The following is a 21124-nucleotide window of genomic DNA, read 5'->3' as shown; positions in this document are numbered from 1 at the left end:
TTTCAAAATTGCTGATATTTTATGGGAAGAAGTTCAAGTCAGATAATCGATAATTAAGGAGGCAACCAGCAACAGTGAAGGAATTGTAGTCATTTCTGGCAGGTACTGGTCACTGAGGATCACCATACCAACAGTCAATGGGAAGAGACCTATTATTGTGACATAACTGGGATAATCACTACTCTACTGTCATAGTGTCTTGTTCAACTTATTATAAACATGACTCAGATGGGACTTGAACCCAAAATTCCCAGCTCTGGAGGCTGATGCCTTCTCCATTAGGCCACTGAGCCACACATTGGCAGTCTGTGAAATGTTCTGTCTCTGTCTCGCTAAAGCCTTAAACACTGTTCTCTTCAATCTGGTGTAGGACAGTCATGTTATTTCAGTGGTTACCATGGACAAGATACTGGAGACGCTGAAGAAGTCCAATTATCTTCTGGAAATTATCCTCAAAGGTCTCAATAACTACTTGGAAAAGAAGCGTCTCTATTTTCCTCGATTCTTTTTTCTCTCCAACGAGGAGTTGCTTGAAATCCTCTCTGAGACCAAAGACCCCACAAGGTAAATGATCAGAATCTTGTTCATTGTTGCAGGTTGCACTTTCAAGCATCAGCTGTGTTATGTAACTGGACAGCCATTTATGTCCAATGCCTAATAAATTTGCGAATGTTAGCAATTAAAAATATACTTAAATTCAAACTAGCTGTTCATGAGAAATCAAACACATTGTGAAAAACTTGTTGCCTTTTGGAAGTTGGTTTCAGGTCTAGAAAAAATAATTAATTAAAAAAAACATTGAATTCAATTTAGTTTTGTTCACTTTGATTGATTAGTACACAATGGTTATGTTAGCATTTATAGCTTAAATGTTTACTCTAAATATTGTGGGTCTCTGTAATGGATATGATATGGACATGAGTAAGCCTCTAAATAGTTAATGTAAATAAAGATATTCTTTTTTTTTTACAGGTTTGCGTAAACAGATAAATAACACTGTCCAAAATTGTTATTGATTGTCATTAAAAGTGTATATAATCACTCTAAAGATGTATTGGTTTTAAGGGAAATGAGATAGCTACGTCATTGTTCATATTTCAGGCCCATGAATGACTAGTGAAAGACGTGGCTTAGACATCATATTTGTGTATATATGATTAATCCTTAAGCAGCTCTATTTTCTTGCATTCCTCTCTGAAAGGGTGCAGCCGCATTTGAAGAAGTGCTTTGAAGGCATTGCTAGTGTGGTGTTCACTGATGTACTGGATATCACCCACATGAAGAGCAGTGAGGGTGAAATGGTGCAGCTCCTGGATATCATTTCCACTTCCAAAGCCAAGGGCCGGGTGGAGCAATGGCTTCTTGAACTGGAGAATGACATGATGGTCTCCCTGCATAAGGTGCTATATGGACTGTTATTGCACTGTTAATCTCTTTTTACATTTTTTTTTACTTCAACAGTAAGAGTACACAGACAAATTTGATTGCAATTATATTTTATCATTTTTGTTCATAGTTTTCTTTAGAAATACTCACCATGGTGAATTAGTGTAGCCTTGAACATGTTCGGTAGTAACCAGGGATTTTAAACTGCTGTTGCTCTTGCATTGTAGGCAATAGGGGAGGCCATCGAGGCATACCCCAATGAGCTGAGGATCAACTGGGTGCGTGCCTGGCCAGGCCAGACTGTGTTGTGTGTCTCACAGGTCTATTGGACAAAGGATATCCATGACGCTATTAGATCAGGGAAGAAGGTGATCAATTACATTTTTTTATGTATTTACATACCTTACTTGTACCATGCATATTTCTTAAATTACTTTTTACAAGCTTGTTTTAAATATTAAATATTGTCATAAATATGTAAGCTCTTTCTACAGATGGTTTGCTTTCAAAAACCTCACACTATGTATTCATTGTTTAACGATAGAACTGGCGGCCAACCGCACCAATCCACATTTAATTAACTTAAAAAAAACCCAGTAGGGCTGCATGTTCTGTCACTCTTTGTAAGTATGGTTATGTGCATTTTATACAATAGCGACCAACAGAATGAAAAGCAGTCTAATCAAAGAATTAGACGTGTATATTTGTGTACACTTTTTGTAAACCGCAGAATGAATGAGATGCCTAACACGAGGGAAGAGTCTGAAAATCTTACTTTTGGGAATCTTGACAGAGATTGATTTAGTAGTTCTTTCAGTGATCAAACTTGTGACCTAAACATTATTGATTAGCTTTCGGACAGATTCCCTATCTGGCTTGATAAACTCCAGCATGATCTGCATTATAATTTATGCAACTTTTCTCTGTCAGGCCCTAAACGCTTATCTGGAGCAGAACAACAGACAAATTGATGACATTGTCGCACTTGTACGTGGGAAGCTATCCAAACAGAATCGGGTGACGCTTGGAGCACTTGTTGTCCTGGATGTCCATGCTCGGGATGTTTTAGCCACACTGGTGCAAAAGGGAATAAGTGACGAGAATGACTTTGAGTGGCTCAGCCAACTGCGCTACTACTGGGTGGTATGTGCCTGGGATATACTTTTTGGGAAATTTGGGTATCATTGTCAGCTCATGATATGTACTCATGATATGTACTCAGTGATTAATGTCAGACCTTTGCATGACAATGTGTAGGAGAACCACCTCGAGACCAAGATGATCAATGCTGGCTTGCGTTATGGCTATGAATACCTGGGAAACACACCTCGACTGGTCATTACCCCACTCACTGACCGCTGCTACCGGTAAAACCACAACACAGTCACCCTCAACATTTCACTGTTTCTTCTTTACTCTGATTTTTTAGAGAGCCTTCTCTTTAGATGTCTTTGTCATAACATTTGTTACTAAACCACTTGAATATAGGAGCCCTATTCAGCCCTCATGTTACAGTGGTGAGAGTAGCTTGCAGTAGAAACAGAGATTCATCATTCACAGCTCATTTCAGTCCTCACAAAGGATGCATAGTAAAAAGAATAATTACAAGCATTCAGGACACAGTGTGAGTACTTGTAACATGGATTCTATTTTCTAATATTTTTTTTAATGGAAGTTGATTTAATTTCTTGTTATACTTGATCAAATTACCACAAACAACAGTTTCTTTAATATGGAGGACCAGGAGTGCCATGAAAATGTAATACAGTAGTAATACAACATTTTCCTGATAACTTATATATATATATATATATACAGTATATATATATATATGCAGTATATATGAGAACTCTCCACTATAGGACTTCTCAGCACAAGGCTAAAGGGCTGACCCACCGAATTTTAGAGCAATGAGGCAATTAGGGAGGAAAATATATCCATCCATCCATCCATCCATCCATCCATCCATCCATCCATCCATCCATCAATCTGACATACTCTTACTTCTGAGCATGAAGCTCAGCTATTTAGTAACAATCAACATTTAATAAACAGCATTTCATAAACATCCTTTGCTCCTAAAAATACGTTTTTTTCGCAATGAAGGTTATTATTCAGATATGCTCCTGCAGCCACAAGTGGCACATTACACTCCAAATTTGTCCTCGTCAGCGCTTCAAGCTTGTCCATCTTTTTTTTGAGAGATCTCATGTTGCCCAAAATAACAGTCAAAAGCACTACTGTAAACTTTAAGTGTCAGTCCGGCTATAATTTGACTTCTTGATATCTCAATCAGCTGCTCCTACTTGCAAACAACGCATAGGTTGCTATGGTAACTCATCATAGCAGGTGGTACACAAAATAAATGGTAACTAAGGAAATCTTTCAAGCAGCACAGCATCCAACCGGAATGAAAAATAATTCAGAACTGAATTATATAAGGGAACAAGAGAAGGTTCAAAAACTCTAAAACATGTTTGAAACAGCTACTGGAGTAAGCTGCCACCATGAGCTGTGCTATTCATGAATATAGAATATGTTGCGGCCTTAATGCTCTTCCACAGAAGAGGACAAGATCCCCCAAATGAGAGAACCACTCCTCTGCAAATTTCAAACTCAATGCTGTGCTAACCAGTAACAGCCACCTAGTGTGAAGTTGATAAGACAGGCAGTTTTTGAAATAGGTGAAGATCAGGCAAATTGGAATAGGCAATGACCAATTTTATTAGCAAGATAGTGAAAAAGTAAGGATGAAATACAAATAAACACTGTTGACAGGATGTCAAGCACATCACCAGCTATAAATCCATCAACTTCTCAGCCGCTGAGGGTGACTCTTCTCTGGCAGAGAAGCTGAATATCTTTTCCTGCTTTGAGGTGACACCAACATCTGCCTCACTAGAGCCGCCTACCCAAAACAGCCTCACGCTCACGGTAGAAAAATGTGAGGTGAGGCGAGTGCTGAAGAAGGTGAACCTGAGGAAGGCTGCAGGAACCGACAGTTTGGCCGGTTGGGTGCTGACAGACTGTGCGAACGAACTTGCTGGGATTTTCACAAGAATCTTCAACCAGTCCCTTTCTCAAGCTACTGTCCCTCCCTGCCTAAAGTTCTCCACTATTGTCCCACTGCTAAAAAGACCCTGCATCAACACCCTAAACGACTACCGCCTAGTGGCACATATGGCCCTTTTCCACTAGTACCTACTCAGCGCGCTTCTACCCGCCACGCCCCCGTATTGCGCCTTTCCACCACGTGCCGAGGCGGGTGGAGCCGTGCCAAGCAGATACTTTTTCTGTATCTTTTCTGCCGAGGTTCTAAGCTACTGAGCCGGCACTATATCTGATGTCACCACCCTCCACGCCACTGATTGGTCGGGGGGCCGTCAGACGTTTGAATCAGGAAGCAGGAGTCAGCGCGAGAACGACTGGCGGCTCGCGGCGATTTTATTATACAGCGCAAACGTCTGTTTGGTGATCCAACTCTGAGGTGCAGATGATCATAAACCTGGTGGCTGTCGAGAGAATTAAAAATGGATGTAGACTGGCGATAAGGAACGATCAGATCCACAGGCGCTCTGTTTTACTCTCAGCTGCTCGCGGCTCCAGCTGATTTTCTGATCAGCGCCAACACAAACAAAGCGGTTGCGCAATGGAGTACGTCACAGCAGCTTCACCCCAACCCGCCCACTTCTCACCTGGCTGTGGAAAAACAAACAAGGACAAAGCGGGTGGAGCCGGGACGAGGCGTGACGAGCCGTCCCGAGGCGAGTCGGGCTGAGTAGGTACTAGTGGAAAAGCGCCATTACACTTGTCATAAAGCGCTTTGAGAAACTGGTGCGGAGTCACATCATCTCCTGCCTGCAAGTTGATCCAAACCTCTTTCAGTTTGCTTACAAAGCAAAGAAATCCCTGGAGGATGTTGTATCCACAGCACTTCACACCGCGCTGACCAACCTGGAAGAGCAAAGGAGCTATGTCAGAATGCTCTTTGTGGACTTCCGATCTGCGTTTAAACACCATCCTCCCACAACTAGTGGTGTCCAAGCTGGCAGACCTTCCCACTCACCTGCAGCTGGATACTTCCTATCAGGCCGCTTCCAGAGGGTCAGGTTGGGTTCCCACACCTCCACTGCTGTCAGCTTGAGCACCAGCTCGCCACAAGGCTGTGTGCTTAACCAGCTCTCTGGACTCTTTACGCGTATGACTGTCTCCACCCACCTCAACAACAAGATTGCAATGTTTGCACATGAAACGGCAGTAGTCGGACTTACTGTATCTCTGGGGAGGTGGGGGAGCTAGCATACAGGGATAAGGTGGAAAGGTTGGCAGACTGGTGCACGATCAATAACCTGCTCCTTAACACCGTCAAAACAAAGGAGCTGGTTGTTGACTACAAAAGGAACAAATCTGTCATGCAACCACTGTTCACCGGCGGGGCCTGTGTGGAGAGGGTTCAGTGTTCAGCTTTCTGGGCATGGAGTTTGAGGACGACCTGACATGGAGCTCCAACAACAAGGAGCTGCTGAAGAAGGCGCAGCAGAGACTGTACTTTCTGCTCCTCGCCTTCTGTCACTGCTCCATAGAGAGTGTGCTCACGTACGAACTGTGTGTTTGCTGCAGCAGCTGCACATCCTCAGCGAAAAAGGTGGTTCATAGGGTTGTCAGGGCAGCAGAGAAAACAATAGGCTGCCCCCTCCCCACCCTGGAACATATCTACACCTCCAGATGCCTCAAGAAGGCAATAGACATTTTAAAAGACCATTTACACCCCAGTCACTGCCATTTCCAGCTTGTGTGAAGCAAGAGATGCAGGACTATGAGAACCAGAACAAACAGCCTAAATACAGTTTTTTCCCAAAGGCAATCACGGCTCTAAATGCGATGAAAGAGTATAGACTTTTTCAACCCATTGGGAAATTATATATGTGTATATATTATTTATCAGTGCAGTTTTCTGTTGATATTTATACTTTACTGCTTATTGTTCTTAATTTTATGTTTTTATTATGTTTATTTTTATGTATAACTCGTTGAGTCAACAGCACCACAAATCTTATCTTATATTGAATATATAAGATATATTTACAATATATGAGCACCTGCAGAAACATTAAATGCACAACAGCTGAACATTAGAAATGTTTTTTAGAAGTAATTTAAAACTTTACATCCAGTATGTTCATATTATTTAACAATTAACTTTATACTGAATGCTTGCTCTTCTTCAGAACATTGTTCGGTGCCCTCCACCTTCATTTGGGAGGGGCCCCTGAGGGTCCAGCAGGCACAGGAAAAACAGAGACGACTAAAGACTTGGCCAAAGCTGTGGCCAAGCAGTGTGTGGTCTTTAACTGCTCAGATGGACTGGACTATATTGCCCTGGGAAAATTCTTCAAAGTGAGTGAATTCTCTAAAAATTAATTAATCTCAACTGCTACATACTGAAGTCTAGACATGGATAGGAATTAGGAGATATTCACTCATACTGTTGGACGGTTACTCTTTCCTTCATTTAAAATGAAGTGCATAGAACACAAAATACTTGTGTCAGGGAAATCCCACTCTCAAAGCTATTGACCCTCCAAAGAGTTTGATGACAGAAAGAACAGATTGAACTACACGGATAGCTTGTGAAGGGAACATTTTCTCCAACACCACTGCTGCAGATCAGTGTTGTTTCTTTTGTAAATTATGTGTAGATTTTTAATACAATTAACTCACACCAGTCACACTAAATTATAAAAAAATATCAAACTAATAACTGCTGACACCTTTCTGAAACTACCATGCTCTACTGAAACTGCTTACCAACACAGGTGAAACCTTCTTTTACTTGCAAGTTTTATGTGCTGATGTGTGTGTGTGTGTGAATATATGTGTGACCAGGGGCTTTTGTCCTGTGGAGCCTGGGCCTGTTTTGATGAGTTTAACCGCATTGACTTGGAGGTGCTGTCTGTGGTGGCTCAACAGATTCTCACCATACAGAGAGGTTTGATTTTTGATATTCTGCTTTTCTCCCTTTTTGATCTTCAAGTAAGCTCAGAGTATACCAGAAAAAAAAAGAAGAAAAAACTGGCATGTTGTCAGCAGTAAAGAAGCTGGTTTAAAACTACAAAGAACTGCAGCTCTAAGCTAAGGCAATTTGTGTAGGCTGGCAAGGAGAACTTCAATGCTTTGGGTGCTGAATGACTTTTAAAAAAATCTAGGAATAACAGCAGCATTCAGAACATGCAGTTTCCTTTATTTATGTGCTTCTAAAAAAATTCACAAACTTAGTTATAAGTTATATTTTGTTTTATTTATTTGCTTTTTTTGCAATAAAATTCAATAAACACAACAGTCTTATCTACTTGGCTTAAGGCCAGATGTTTTTATATGCTAATTTACATCCACCTGATGCCACATTACCTTTTTTATAAACTAATGTGGTGAACATAATATCTGATGGTTGTGAACTTTACAAAATTCCTAAAAAGCTCCTAAAAAGCTGCGGTGAGAATGAATCAATGATGATTTTTTATATCCTTTGGTCATTAATATCTACTGCAAACATTTGAACACTTCTCTGCTCCCAAACTGTCTTCATTGAAGACAAACATCATTTTGACAGAGTTGGACTGCTTTATAGTGGAAATAAAAGTAGAAAGCAATGACTACCCCTCCAAAATTGTAAAGATACATTTTATAAAATAACATGGAAAATAAGGTGACTCCCACCCCAACTCTGACCTGTAGAATGGTTGCCTTCTCCTACATGGTCCTGACCCAGACCCTAACATGAACTAGTGAACAATTACATGTCCCTATAGAGTCAACACAATCCTCCTGTTATCCCTAGAATGTAGTAATACAACATAACACAACAATGAACAAAGAAGAAAAACCTAGCGACTACACTGATATAAGTCTTCACTGGGAAAAATCAGTTGACACCTCCAAAATGGTTTAAATCCACCATTAAAACACCATTAACAATAGGCTTTAGATGAAAACTGAATTATTCTTTACCCATAATACAGATCAGAAACATAATGAATTTAAATGGTTTAAAGGGTTTAAATGGCAGGTATGACCATAAATGGAAACCTATGCAACTCAGAGCAATTTAAATCAAATCCAGATTAAACAAAAAAGACAAACCATGATAGTAATGTGTAAAGCATATGTGGTACTTGCGCTACTTCAGAGGCGAATATCCTTGGATTTCAGCTCACACCAATGTGACCACATGCCCAGATGCCCACGGTGCTCATGCATATTTACACTGTGGTTTCACCATGATTCATGACCTTGAGTACCAATGATTCATACTTTTTATTATCCTAGGTGTCCTTGCATATCTGGGCGAACTAACATATACTATACAATAGAAATGTGTACTGTGTGTAACAGGTAATAATTGAATCATTTTCAGTTTCATTTCTGTATGTAGAACACTGTTAAACTGTTGTTTAAAAGGCAGACTGAAATGCAGACGTAGGCAGGGAAGGGTATTGATAAATAGAAAGCGTAATAAAACTTATGATGCAGTGTGAACAAAGACAAGCATGCAAAGACATGAAAAGCAGCTGAAGCGGGCTATGAATAGATTTGTGCAAAAATATCCAAACAGAAACAGCTAGAGGCAAACTAATATGAAAAAAAAACAAAGAAGAACCCAAAATTTGGCAGATGAAAAGCAGCAATGACATGATGATGACTGACAGTAAAGAACAAAGGTAAGCCTAAAGGCGATCTGAGAAAGGGCAGAAGCGGGAATAAGACTGTAGGCAAACCCATTTCTATAATTTATGTGTCCTTATCTCCAATTTCCTCTTACCTCTTTCCTTTTACCTGGAAACTCTCTTCATCAAAACATCTTAAGTGATCTTATTCATCAATTGTACCAAAAGGAGAGAGAAGCAAGGAGAGACCGGGTTTGCTGGAAGAGTTGGTATATAAGCTAGGATGCAGATGAGTCTCTTACCAAAACTGTTAGTTTTCAGTGATATATTAAATCATATGAATAAGTCACTGAATTCCGGCGTAAGATGTAAATCCTGTGATCAAAATCTGTTTGTTTTGCTTATCTGACAGAGATGAAAACAGTATACGGTATGTAGTTGATATTTAGTTGATGTCTGGTTACTATCACGGCCCTGAAGCAAAATTGTTTTCTTTTTAAGTACCTGTTACCTCAACCCAAGTAGGAATCAAGTAGAGAAATCAAGGATACACAAACTGCAAAATGAGAATGAGACACACACAGTGAGTGTGGAGGCACAGATGGAAACAGGAGAGGTGGAACAGCCGTCATCAGCAGAATACAAAGACACAGCAAGAAAATTACTTTTTCAAATGAAAACAGAAAAACTTTTGGAAAAAAAGCACAAAAAAAACAAAACCATAGAAACAAAAACAACATCTTAACCAAATCCTAGCACTCTGGGAAATATAAGAAATTGGGAATTGACAACATCCTATGGTAAATACAGATCAAAAGACATATAAATGTTTTATATTATTTATATAGGTTTCCTTTGAATTTGATAACAGCAAAAAATTCTAAATAGATATAAAAAAAGATAAAAGTTGAACAATAGTAAACAAAAACACACATCGGATTTTGAAATATTTCCAATTTTATGTTTATAAATGTAAAAGAAATGTCTACTTAAGGCACAAGACTGTGATCTTCAGGCCATCAGGGAGCACTGGCTTATGTACTGGAGTTCGAGAGCATGGGCTCAGGAGGAGTTGAGAAAACTTTTCTCAGTGAACACAGTTCAACCTCTCATCCACAAAAGAAAGTTAAGACCTAATGCAAGAAAAGTAATTATAATAATGAAATTAAATATTTAATTAAATCTGTGGAGTCAACATTAATGTATTAACAGGTTTTAGAACAATATATGCCATCATCTACATGAGATCTGTTCCTGGGAAGGCAGCAAAACTATTCTGCTTATAATAAAACAGCATTCCAATCTAATATTTGACCTAATCAAAAACTTTCATGTATCATGAAAATAATATTTTCAATGAAATTCACACTAATGACAGGGGTTTTTTTGTACTTTATTTGAACCAGATTTAGTACATTTTCCTTTCTAACTACAAACATAATCTTTTCCTAGGAATTGCTTCCCATACTGAAAAACTGAAATTTGAGGGGACAGAGCTGAAGTTGAACCCCTCATGTGCTGTATTCATCACTATGAATCCTGGCTATGCTGGACGCTCAGAGCTTCCAGATAACCTAAAGGTACGGCACCAGGTCTTGCTATTCTTTAAAAATCAGAGTTACAAAAATACTAACTACGGACATTTTTAGGGGTTTAAGTACATTGCATTTTCAAAGAAACTTATTTCCCTCTTCTCACCAGGCTCTCTTCAGGACCGTCGCTATGATGGTACCAGACTATGCGTTGATTGCTGAGATTGTGCTCTACTCGTGTGGCTTTGTGACTGCACGGCCTCTGTCTGTGAAAATAGTAGCAACTTATCGACTCTGCTCAGAACAGCTGTCCTCACAGCATCACTACGACTATGGCATGAGAGCTGTCAAATCTGTGCTCACTGCTGCCGGGAACCTTAAGGTATGCTTCTAAGAACACTTAAAAGAGGTTGTAGAATTGGGGATACCAAGTGATGAAGAATTTTAGGTCTTAATTTGTCCCATTTGTTCTCTTAAAGACGTTTTAAGGTGCACATCAGTATGGGATTGTCATTGTGGCATTTTGCATTTCAAAGTTCTGACAATATATCCTCTGGCCTACCTGCTAGTTCAGACTGCAACCAAACATGGTACAACCAAAACATGCTTATTAGTTTGAAGAATGTAGGGATGTGTTATAAAATAAATAAAGAGCTGTAACTTAGGCTTTCAGTGTTTATGAACAGGCATATCTTCTGTATAAGCAGAAGATTTGTCCCCAGTTTGTTTTTTTGTTTTTAATCATAATTCATAATTCAATCATAATCATAAAACTCCATACTATTTGAAATATACTTTTTAGACAGTGATGTATTTAGTAGCCTGATAACAACTGCCAATACCTCTTCTTCAAATGAATGTGGTTCCTCGCTCTAAGTCAGATGTGGCACAGTGATTCAGCTGCTTCCTATTACAGTGCATGTCTTCTGTGCTGCTCTTTGTTAATCTCTCTTATTTTATGATTTTTTTTTATTTGTATTTTTTGCTCATGTCGTTCCTCTGAAATTCTCCATGCTTCTCCTTGGGGATTTTTTTTCCCCCACTTCAGCTGACTTATCCGGAGGAGAATGAAGACACCCTGTTGCTGAGATCCATTATTGATGTAAATCTGCCCAAATTCCTGGCTCATGATCTGAAGCTGTTTGAGGTGTGTTGAGCTCACGTCGTCTTGATTAATGGGGCGGTTCACTTCAGCTGATCTCAGATCATGTTAATTCCTCGCTTGTTAACTCCCATGCACAAGGACACTCTATCGTTCATCTAAATCTAAAGATTTCACTGAAATATATATGTGTGCACAAATGCACAAGTATTCACCATGAGACTAGTTCCCTATCCCATAGATCTCAATGTAAATGTGTTTAAATACTGTATGGAATTATCTTTGTTTGTTTCCTTTTCATGTTTGTAGTATTCAAGTACCTGTTTTTATTGTGTGCTCCCTCTCTCTACCCCCACATTTTTATTGATCCCCAAGTATGTTAATGTTTTATCTCAGGGCATCACATCTGACCTCTTCCCGGGAGTTAAACTCACAGAGCGAGACTACCATATCCTCCTGGAAGCCATTAAGGAAAACTGCCAGCACATGAACCTTCAAGTCACTGAATTCTTTATTGAGAAAATCCTGCAAATCTTCGAGATGATGATCGTAAGACATGGTTTTATGCTGGTGGGAGAACCCTTTGGTGGAAAGACCAGTGCCTATCGCGTGCTGGCTGCAGCTCTTCGTGATGTCTTTGAAAAGGTATGACGCAGATTCTTTTCTTTACGTACATGTAGCAGGTGTAGAAATTGAATAAAAATGTTGTACTTCAAAAATTTGGTATCAACAAATGAAAAGTAGCACTATGGATGCAAGTGACATTTATTAGGTTTAAGTCACACATTTTTAATGTAATAAAATCCTTATCTTCAAATGATTATACATTTTTAATTTTCTTTGTGACAAATGTTATCAGAGGTACACAAATCCTTGGAACATGCTGATACTGTAAAGGAAAAATAAAAAATAAAAACCTTTCTAAACCTTAATGTCAAGTAAAAATATGTGTTGCACTCAATATCCAAGGCTTATCTGAGAAACATGCTTGTCCCAAGTAAACACATCCATCCAATTTGTCAGGGCTGTAGGCTTTGTTTAGCAGTTATCGATCTCTCAGAGGACCAGAACTGGCTTGTTGTATTTACATGGCTGAGAGGACTGAGAGGCATCACACCGTGGAGACAGATGAAGGTCTGCGGATGAATACAAGAGAATGACACATTTATCATTGTCATCCTTGTCGCTGCATATTCACTGATCATGTCCAGCTCTGCATCATTTTGTCTCTCTCACTTTTTTCTTTCTCTATGCTCTTAAGTCAGACCAACGCCTCACCTGAATAACAGAATGTTTCAGATTGAGCTTTTCTTACACACTTAGCAAAACTGCTGGTATCCAGAGGTTTTTGAAGCAATTTGAGTTTTAACAGAAGCAATCTGATCAGTTTTCTATATGTGTACATGTGTTGAATATTTTTCAGCTGATCATATCCCTGTATACATGTTTTGCATCAGGGTCTGATGGAGGAGAACAAGGTGCAGATCACAGTAATCAACCCCAAATCTATCACCATGGGCCAGCTGTACGGCCAGTTTGATCCAGTTTCTCATGAGTGGGCTGATGGCATCCTCGCTGTCAGCTATAGGAACTTTGCTGCCTCCCAGGTAAGATGGTTGTTGGGGGGGGTTCTCTCGGACTAAAGCAGCATAACTAAAAGATGTTTCAGGTCACCTGAGCCATCGCTAACTATACGCGTTACAAATTAAAGACTGGTTCCAGAGGAGAGGGGCCTGAGAACTGAAAGCTCTGCTTCCCATTTGACTTTTAGAAACTCTAAAGGAAGCACAAGTAAACCTCCTGTCTGAGAGCGAAGTGCCCTGCTTGGAAAAGTATGGAACTACGAATTCTTAAAGATAAGATGGAGCATGGCTATTAAGAGCTCCATATGTGTGGACAATTATTTTAATTTCTATTCTGGATTTTTACATTGAAGAGAAGCTAAAACTGGAGAAATATGATCTATCTTGTTAATGCTCTGACTCCAGCATTTTGGATGAGTTGGAGGTTTATTAAGAGAAGTTTTGGGACAGCCGAATAATAAAGAATTACAATAGTCTAGTCTTGAAGTAAGAAATACATGGATCAGTTTTTTTCTGAATCAGTCTAAGACAGGATGTTCTTAATTTTCACAATATTATGAAAGTTAAAAAGGCAGTTCTAGAAACCCGTTTAATATGAGAGCCGAAGGACACATTATTGTCAAAAATAACTTCCAGTTTCCTAACTGTAGTACTACAGGCCAAGGTAATGCCATCTAGAGTATCTGCATCGCCAGACATGTCCCTCAGGAACTCAGGTCTAAATACAACAACTTCAGTGTAGTTTGTGTAGTGTAGAGTCATCAAGGTCTTTCTGCCTTTAAGACATCCTTGTAGTCTGACCAACTTGTTAGTTTCTCCTGGTTTCATAGACAGGTATCCATTATCTTCAATCAATCAATCAATCAATCAATCAATCAATCAATCAATCAATCAATCAATCAATCAATCAATCAATCAATCAATCAATCAATCAATCAATCAATCAATCAATCAATCAATCAATCAATCAATCAATCTTTATAAAGCACTTTTCATACATAAATCATGTGGCACAAAGTGCTTTACATGTTCAAAAATGATACAATTTAAAAAGTGAAAACAGGGGAATAAGGATGTATCGATGCATAGATAGATGGATGGAAGAATTCTCACTTTGTTTAGAGTCATTTTGAAAATGTGTTTCTTTGTCAATATGTTGGGGACTTCAAAAGTGAACGATTATTAGAATTAGCAGTACTGTTGTAGCAGTTGTTTATTTTTGGTTTTATTGAAATTTTACAATTTATAGCCAAACAACATGACATACCAACCAGCATTCAATATTTGCAAATGCCACAGACATTTAGACCAATATTGTCTCCATGGAAACAATAATTTGAAAAACTCTCCAGAGGTTAAAGCAGAAAACTATTTGTTTAGTTACATTGTATTGAGCTGATATACAGTATAGAGGCTGTGTGAATTTGCCTGGAAATGTTTATTCACAAGGCAGACGATAGTAGAGAAGAAGAATCATTAAATGCCGAGCGCAATATGCTTCGTCCATAATGAGCAATTCAGAGTGGAATCACGCAGAGCAAGAAAACTGCTGCTGCACATCCTCATTTGAGTAACAACTTCTGAGTGTGTTTCCTGAACAACTAAAGGTAGCCTTACAACAAGAAAAAAAGAAAATCAGAGTGACTATACCGTGGTCCAATCAGGCTAAGATTATGAATTTTGAAGATGTCCACAGGACTGACATTCCAGTTAATTGCAACCTGTTTGAAAGACAGGCTGCCGTGGCAGGTAAACAAAAGAAACATTTGGCTGTCGTGTCAAAATTAGATCTTTAATAACTCATTTCATTTGCTTCGCATACAGTAGATATACATGAGGAGGCAATTTGCAGATTGCAGTGGAAGCATCTCTTGATGGAAAATCATTTATTTGGCCCATTCTGAAATTGTTTCTAAAATGAACTTGTCACTTAAAAGGAAGGTCTCGCTATAAAAAGTTGTCATTTTCCAAATTGCTCTCTGTTCTGTCATTGAATAATTTGGATGAGGGGTGATAATGCATTTTGATGTTAAGGAAATAGAAAACAAGATAATAGCTTGTCTTAATTCATTCTCAAAAACATCACGCTCCTCTCTGGGAAGAAATCTGACTTAGTTGAGTTTTTTTTCCCCCTGCAACATATTTTACTTTTTACTTACATATTTTACAAATTTGATGTCTGCAAATCTCGGGTGAACAGCAGTGTTGTGTATGAAATTCCCTGGATACGCAAGTACTTTTTTTCCCAGTTAGATCATAACATTATAGCATACTCACTTCCCTCTCAAGCACCAGATGGCACCAACCCAAGCATCCTCATTTGTTTGTATTACAACAGATCAATTTAAAACGCAGCTCTTGCCAGCCCATTTCACTGGAGAATCAACACTTGTCATCAACTTCCATTATGCCAGGGGACCTGTTTATTTCTGTCACTTACACTTAGCAAAAATTCTTCTCTTAAATTGAAATGCACAGAGGTCCTTTGGTGACCTCGGAGGTCCGTACAGCCATCCCTGATAGGGCAGAAGTGCATTCAACATGAGGATACTGTAATGGAGAATCATTATTACTATTACATACTTTTAAGGTGCTTTTAACCCAAAATATTTCTGTACTCTCATCACAGAAGCATGAAGCCTCACTATATTTTAAAGATTTATGAATGCATCTGTTAAATATTAAGTCATTTAATCCACCAAGCTGTTTTAACGTCATTAAAAAAGGCTTCATTATAATCTTTGCTGTATTTGTCTGATTATGTATTTATTCATTTTGTTTGGTGAGTAATGAAAATTTAAAGCATAAGCTCACAAGTCATCATTGTGGTCCATAATGGTGATTATACTACGGTCTGTGTGAATACTCGATTCTGATTGGCTGGCAGGTGTAGGTTAAAAGTGATAACCTACACCTAGAAAACAAGTTTGGTCAAATTGCCTGATAACTTTAATATAATTGCGCTAGATCAACTGCCAGGTGGTAACCACGGCAACAAGTAATTTCTTTTAATTTATTTGGTGAATTTAACAATTTTGATGGCTGGAGCGGACTAGAATACCAAGGAGTTATGGCTTGTTAAAAAACTGCAGACGAGAGATTAAATAGTCCACTCAGCCGGTCAGCTGTGGCTTGTTATAAAACTAATGATTTCAACTGAAAACACATTAAAGCATGAATAACTCATTTAATATTTATGTTTTTTGATAAGTGACCGTGGTATAAGTGGGATAATGCTCTTCGAGGTGAACATTATCATAAATATATGGACTTCGCGGAGGCAAACCGCGCCCCTGTGTCGTCCATATATTTCTGATAATGTACACCTCGTTGGGCATTATCCCTTACCTATTCAATCATTTAATCAAGTAATCAATCCATCAGAATGTATCTGTATATTATTAAATAGCCATAGTAAATAGAAAAGGAAAGCATTAAAAACAACTCATCCCAAACCTTGCCCCATCCCACCAGGGCTCAAAACAACTATAATTAATATACATGTGTGTGTATATGTATATATGTATATATATATATATATATATATATATATATATATATACAGAGCCGTCTGGGAGATTTGCGAGGCCCTGTGCGAAATGGCTGGGGGGGGCCCTCGAAAATTTTTGGGTTTTTCGAACAACCCAAAAACCCAGAAATATTTGGGTTTTTCGGGTCGGATCGGGTGTCTATATGCGCAATTTTAACTCTCCAATTAGCAAAATACTGGATACCTTCCCCTGCCTCATCATCCTCTCTAGCCTCGACGCGGGGCCCCACGGCTGCTGGAGACCCGGTCGGATCAGGGATTTTTGTAACAAATGTATCAAACGAGCCTTTCAGAGAGGCATTAAACTCTCCCATTTTCTTAGTTAGTTTTTTTCTTTTTTCCCTGATGGAAATTTGCTGAATCTGTCTCGTTCTCTCGACATTGTGTGACAGTTTGTTCCAACTCCACCCGTCTGGATCAGAGCAGCTTGTGTCTGCGCTTGGTCTGATCAGTTGTATTGAACAACAGACACGCGCATCATTGCACATATATTTATTGATATGCACAGACTAGCACACATTTAGGCCTGTAATGGAACGTGACTGTTGATATTTATAAGGGAAAAAACGAAAAAAAAAAAAAAAATCCATTTTTTTTTTTTTTTTTTTTTTTCAAAACGGCCCATAGCGCGAGGCCCCGCGGTTCGCACACCCCTGTATATATATATATTTGTGACCTGCCTTTCCTTCTTTTTGCCTGTCAGCTTTAAAGGAGCCGTCTGTAAGAAATGGCCAAAACTGGTACTGCAGTCACTTTCAAAATATTGTTGAGCGGCGTGTACCCTCCCCCTCCTCCCCCCGACCAGAGGTTGCCAGGTAAGCTGCAGAATGCAGCAGGAACGTAGGCTGCCATGGCTGCGATAATTAGAGCCGAGCTGGCAACCCGGATGCCGAAACAATACTGACTTGGTGATTGGGAGATAGGTGGAGGGTGGAGCTTCAGGCCAAAACAAAAAATGAAAACATCAACATCAGTTGAGGGCTGCAACTCCTCTTTTTAAACTGGAATACCCTGGCTTGAGTGCTGTTGTCAGTGACATAAGTATTTGAAATAAACATGATTTTTAAATGTCTGTTGACATATCGGGGTCATTTTATGATTCGTTTTATTATTGCTCTTACATACAGCTCCTTTAATGTAACTTGTACTAGAAATTGTCACGTATGGATGTAAGCAGTCCTGCTTCTTGTGTCTCTTGTCTCTCTTAGAGCCCTGACAGAAAATGGCTTATCTTTGATGGCCCAGTGGATGCAGTGTGGATTGAGAACATGAACACTGTACTCGATGACAACAAGAAGCTGTGTCTGATGAGTGGAGAGATTATCCAGATGTCACCACAAATGAGCCTAATCTTTGAGCCCATGGACCTGGAAGTGGCATCACCAGCCACGGTAAGAGATGCCTTTTTACACTGAATAAAGCTTTCCTCATATAGTTTTCATTAGTGTCAAATATGCTCGCTAGAAAATGTTCAAAGGCTGTCTGAAAAAACAAAACAAAACAACAAAAGTCTGCCTTTTGTCAAAGAGACTACAGTAGTGCAACTGTCTTAGAGAAAAAAAAAAGTTTTGTAATTGTTTTGTAATTTTGTAATTGTTTTAGTACATTTCTTTTTTATTTGTCAAACACAGTTAGAGGCTTCCGGTTGAAATAAATCTGATTGTCTGTACTTCTTATTCAGGACGTTTTTTTTTTCCTTGCACTCTTTGATCACGCGGAATACAGAGATCAATGAACTCTGCTTTCTTATGATCCTTTCAGTCTGGTCTTAAGCTCTTATTCTTTCCTAATCCCCTCTCTCTTAAAACTTTCCCTTTTCTCTCCTTTTTTTTCTGCATGTTTATATATTCATGTACCTTGTATTAGTTTGTACTTGTGTTTTACCGCTTTACCAGTGCATGTTTATACCTTTTCTTTTCCTCTGAATTTATTTTCACTCTTTGGTGATGCTGTTCAGGGGATTTGCTCTTGTTCAGTCTCCTGCTCAGTCACTCTTCTATTTTCGCAAGGATGGGAGATCCAAGTCACTCTGGGTGACTAGGCTTATTACCTATAGTAGGGTCAGGAGACCATGAGTAAGGGTTTAACAATCCTTCAGTCTACACCCATACATTACTTTAATGATGTATGGGTGTAATGATGATGTATTTCGTTTTGCACAGATACGAAATGAAAATATGAATCAGACATCAATACATGTAATCCTAATTAATACATGTTGTAATAAGATTTATTTATGGCTGTTTTTATTACAAGAACACCCCTAATCGTAAGATCTAGATGATGTTTGCTAAAAATAATCAAATAGTCCTTCAAATTTGATAGAAACAGATATTTTCGCATGAATATAATACTAAGGGCCAAATCCACAAAAGGATTGCGCGGCTTTTGCGGCCACTAAACCGGTGCAAATGAGACAAAAAGAGAGCGTCTAATTCACAAAGCACCCGCAAAGGGCGAATTGCTCCACAAACTGCGCTGCCAAGCAAATAGTGGCAGTCTGCGCCGGTACCATTTGCATGCATGCAAATTAGGTAATTTGGCGCAAAATTGCCCCCTTTCTATGCAAATAAGCCTCATTGCAAAAAGCGCCTAATTCACAAAGGCCAGGGCTATTTGCCACACGCAAAAATAGTGGAGCAAATACCGTCTTTCAGAAGCGTGTATTAAACTGCGCGCAAACTCCTCACTCCCCGTCTCTCTGTTTCTCTCTCTCAATGTCATTCAAGCCTGTGTGATACTGAATGATATTAAGGGTGAAATCTACAGTCAGACATGACTGTAGACAGTCAGATCAAGTGGGGTTGTGGACTTATCTCGGATTTAAAAATAAAAATAACAGGACGGAGCTCAGGATTCATCCATACAGTAGGGGCTGCTTTATTACAAACAATTCCACCATATAAACATAATCTAGAATGTGTTTGTGTTTAACAGTTTAATAATGTCATCACATATCACAACATATATCAGACTTAAAATAATAAAATAATAAATTAAAATAGCGCTGATCGTGTCCCTCTGTGTGTGAAGCTCAGTCAGTCAGGACTCTGCTGCTGCTGCTGCCGTGGTGACATGGAACCTCCTCACACTTTAGGACAGAACAAATGAGGGGCTGCGTTTAGGGAGCCCCACGGAGCCCCTAAAGGGACTCAGATTTTTTTTCATATGAGTTTTACTCGCGCGTGAAACCCATACGTGCAGGTGTATGGTGCCTAAATTAGGGTCCCGCGTTAAAACGACGCAGAGCCTACGGCGTAGGGTACGCGGCGACGCGCATCTACGCCGTAGGCTCTGCGTTAAAGGAACGCAGAACCATAAACCCGCCCTGAGCAGCTCTGAGGGGAGACGGGAGAGGAGGAGAGGGAGCGGGGGGTGAAGCGGGGCTGCGGGGCCGTTTTCGTATCGCTTTCATACAGTGTACACATACAGCTTTCATACGTGTAGCAAAACAAAGAACATGAATTACCATTAGATCCTGATCTGATCCCGATCCAGTGTTAATGAAGTTACTGGTGCTGTCCCTTGTGCGTAATGTGCACAGCCTCTTAACATTTGACATTTCATTAGCTTATGTCATACAGACACTGAGGTCTTATCTATCTATCTATCTATCTATCTATCTATCTATCTATCTATCTATCTATCTATCTATCTATCTATCTATCTATCTATCTATCTATCTATCTATCTATCTATCTATCTATCTATCTATCTATCTATCTATCTATCTATCTATCTATCTATCTATCTATCTATCTATCTATCTATCTATCTATCTATCTATCTATCTGCATGCGAAATACTAGAAGTACAAATACATGAAAGTTGAGGCTATTGTGCTCTCTGCAGTTTTCATTATGGACCAATCTGTGTGCTGAAATACGGAGAACACTGGAAACAGCTCCGCTCACTCAGACAAGTGCAAATTGCACTCAGCCGCAAAACTTTATGGGCGTGTTTGCGCCGGTATATCATTAGAGCAAAATCTTTTGTGAATAGGACCTTAAAGCGGGGCAAATTGCGGGCGCTAATGCAGCGCAATCCACAGCGCTATTTGCGGGCGCAATCTGTTCTTTGTGGATTTACCCCTAAGTGTCTCTTTTTAATCCTGCTCCCATCAGATTTCAGACCATTACCGGCTGCTCCACTCCATGTTTTCTTCTTGTATCTACTTAGCTCAGTTTCGGTTCCCACACATTCTGACTATTCATAAAATAGTACTGTACCATTTATTTTGTTCCCCCTTTTTTCCCCCCACTCCCACCCACAGAGATGTTAAAATCCTTTGTGATTTGCTGTCCACC

The 21124-nt window shown here is 39.3% G+C and overlaps 1 protein-coding gene across 1 annotated transcript in view; it reads left to right on the top strand.

Moving 5' to 3' along the window:
* Window positions 1-21124, top strand: part of dnah7 (dynein, axonemal, heavy chain 7) — an 86632-nt gene that overhangs the window by 21734 nt on the left and 43774 nt on the right. The window contains exons 17-29 of the mRNA XM_061722930.1: window positions 371-564; window positions 1202-1400; window positions 1614-1754; window positions 2317-2529; window positions 2644-2753; window positions 6615-6783; window positions 7273-7375; window positions 10503-10630; window positions 10752-10964; window positions 11631-11729; window positions 12081-12329; window positions 13142-13291; window positions 18026-18208. Coding sequence (XP_061578914.1) covers window positions 371-564; window positions 1202-1400; window positions 1614-1754; window positions 2317-2529; window positions 2644-2753; window positions 6615-6783; window positions 7273-7375; window positions 10503-10630; window positions 10752-10964; window positions 11631-11729; window positions 12081-12329; window positions 13142-13291; window positions 18026-18208 — 2151 coding nt within the window. The remainder of the gene's footprint in view (window positions 1-370; window positions 565-1201; window positions 1401-1613; window positions 1755-2316; window positions 2530-2643; window positions 2754-6614; window positions 6784-7272; window positions 7376-10502; window positions 10631-10751; window positions 10965-11630; window positions 11730-12080; window positions 12330-13141; window positions 13292-18025; window positions 18209-21124) is intronic.

This window comes from Cololabis saira, chromosome 6 (assembly GCF_033807715.1).
Source record: "Cololabis saira isolate AMF1-May2022 chromosome 6, fColSai1.1, whole genome shotgun sequence".
In the NCBI taxonomy this organism is placed as follows: domain Eukaryota; kingdom Metazoa; phylum Chordata; class Actinopteri; order Beloniformes; family Belonidae; genus Cololabis; species Cololabis saira.
Note: the sequence above shows the minus strand (reverse complement) of the source record. Positions and strands in the feature narration are given on the sequence as shown.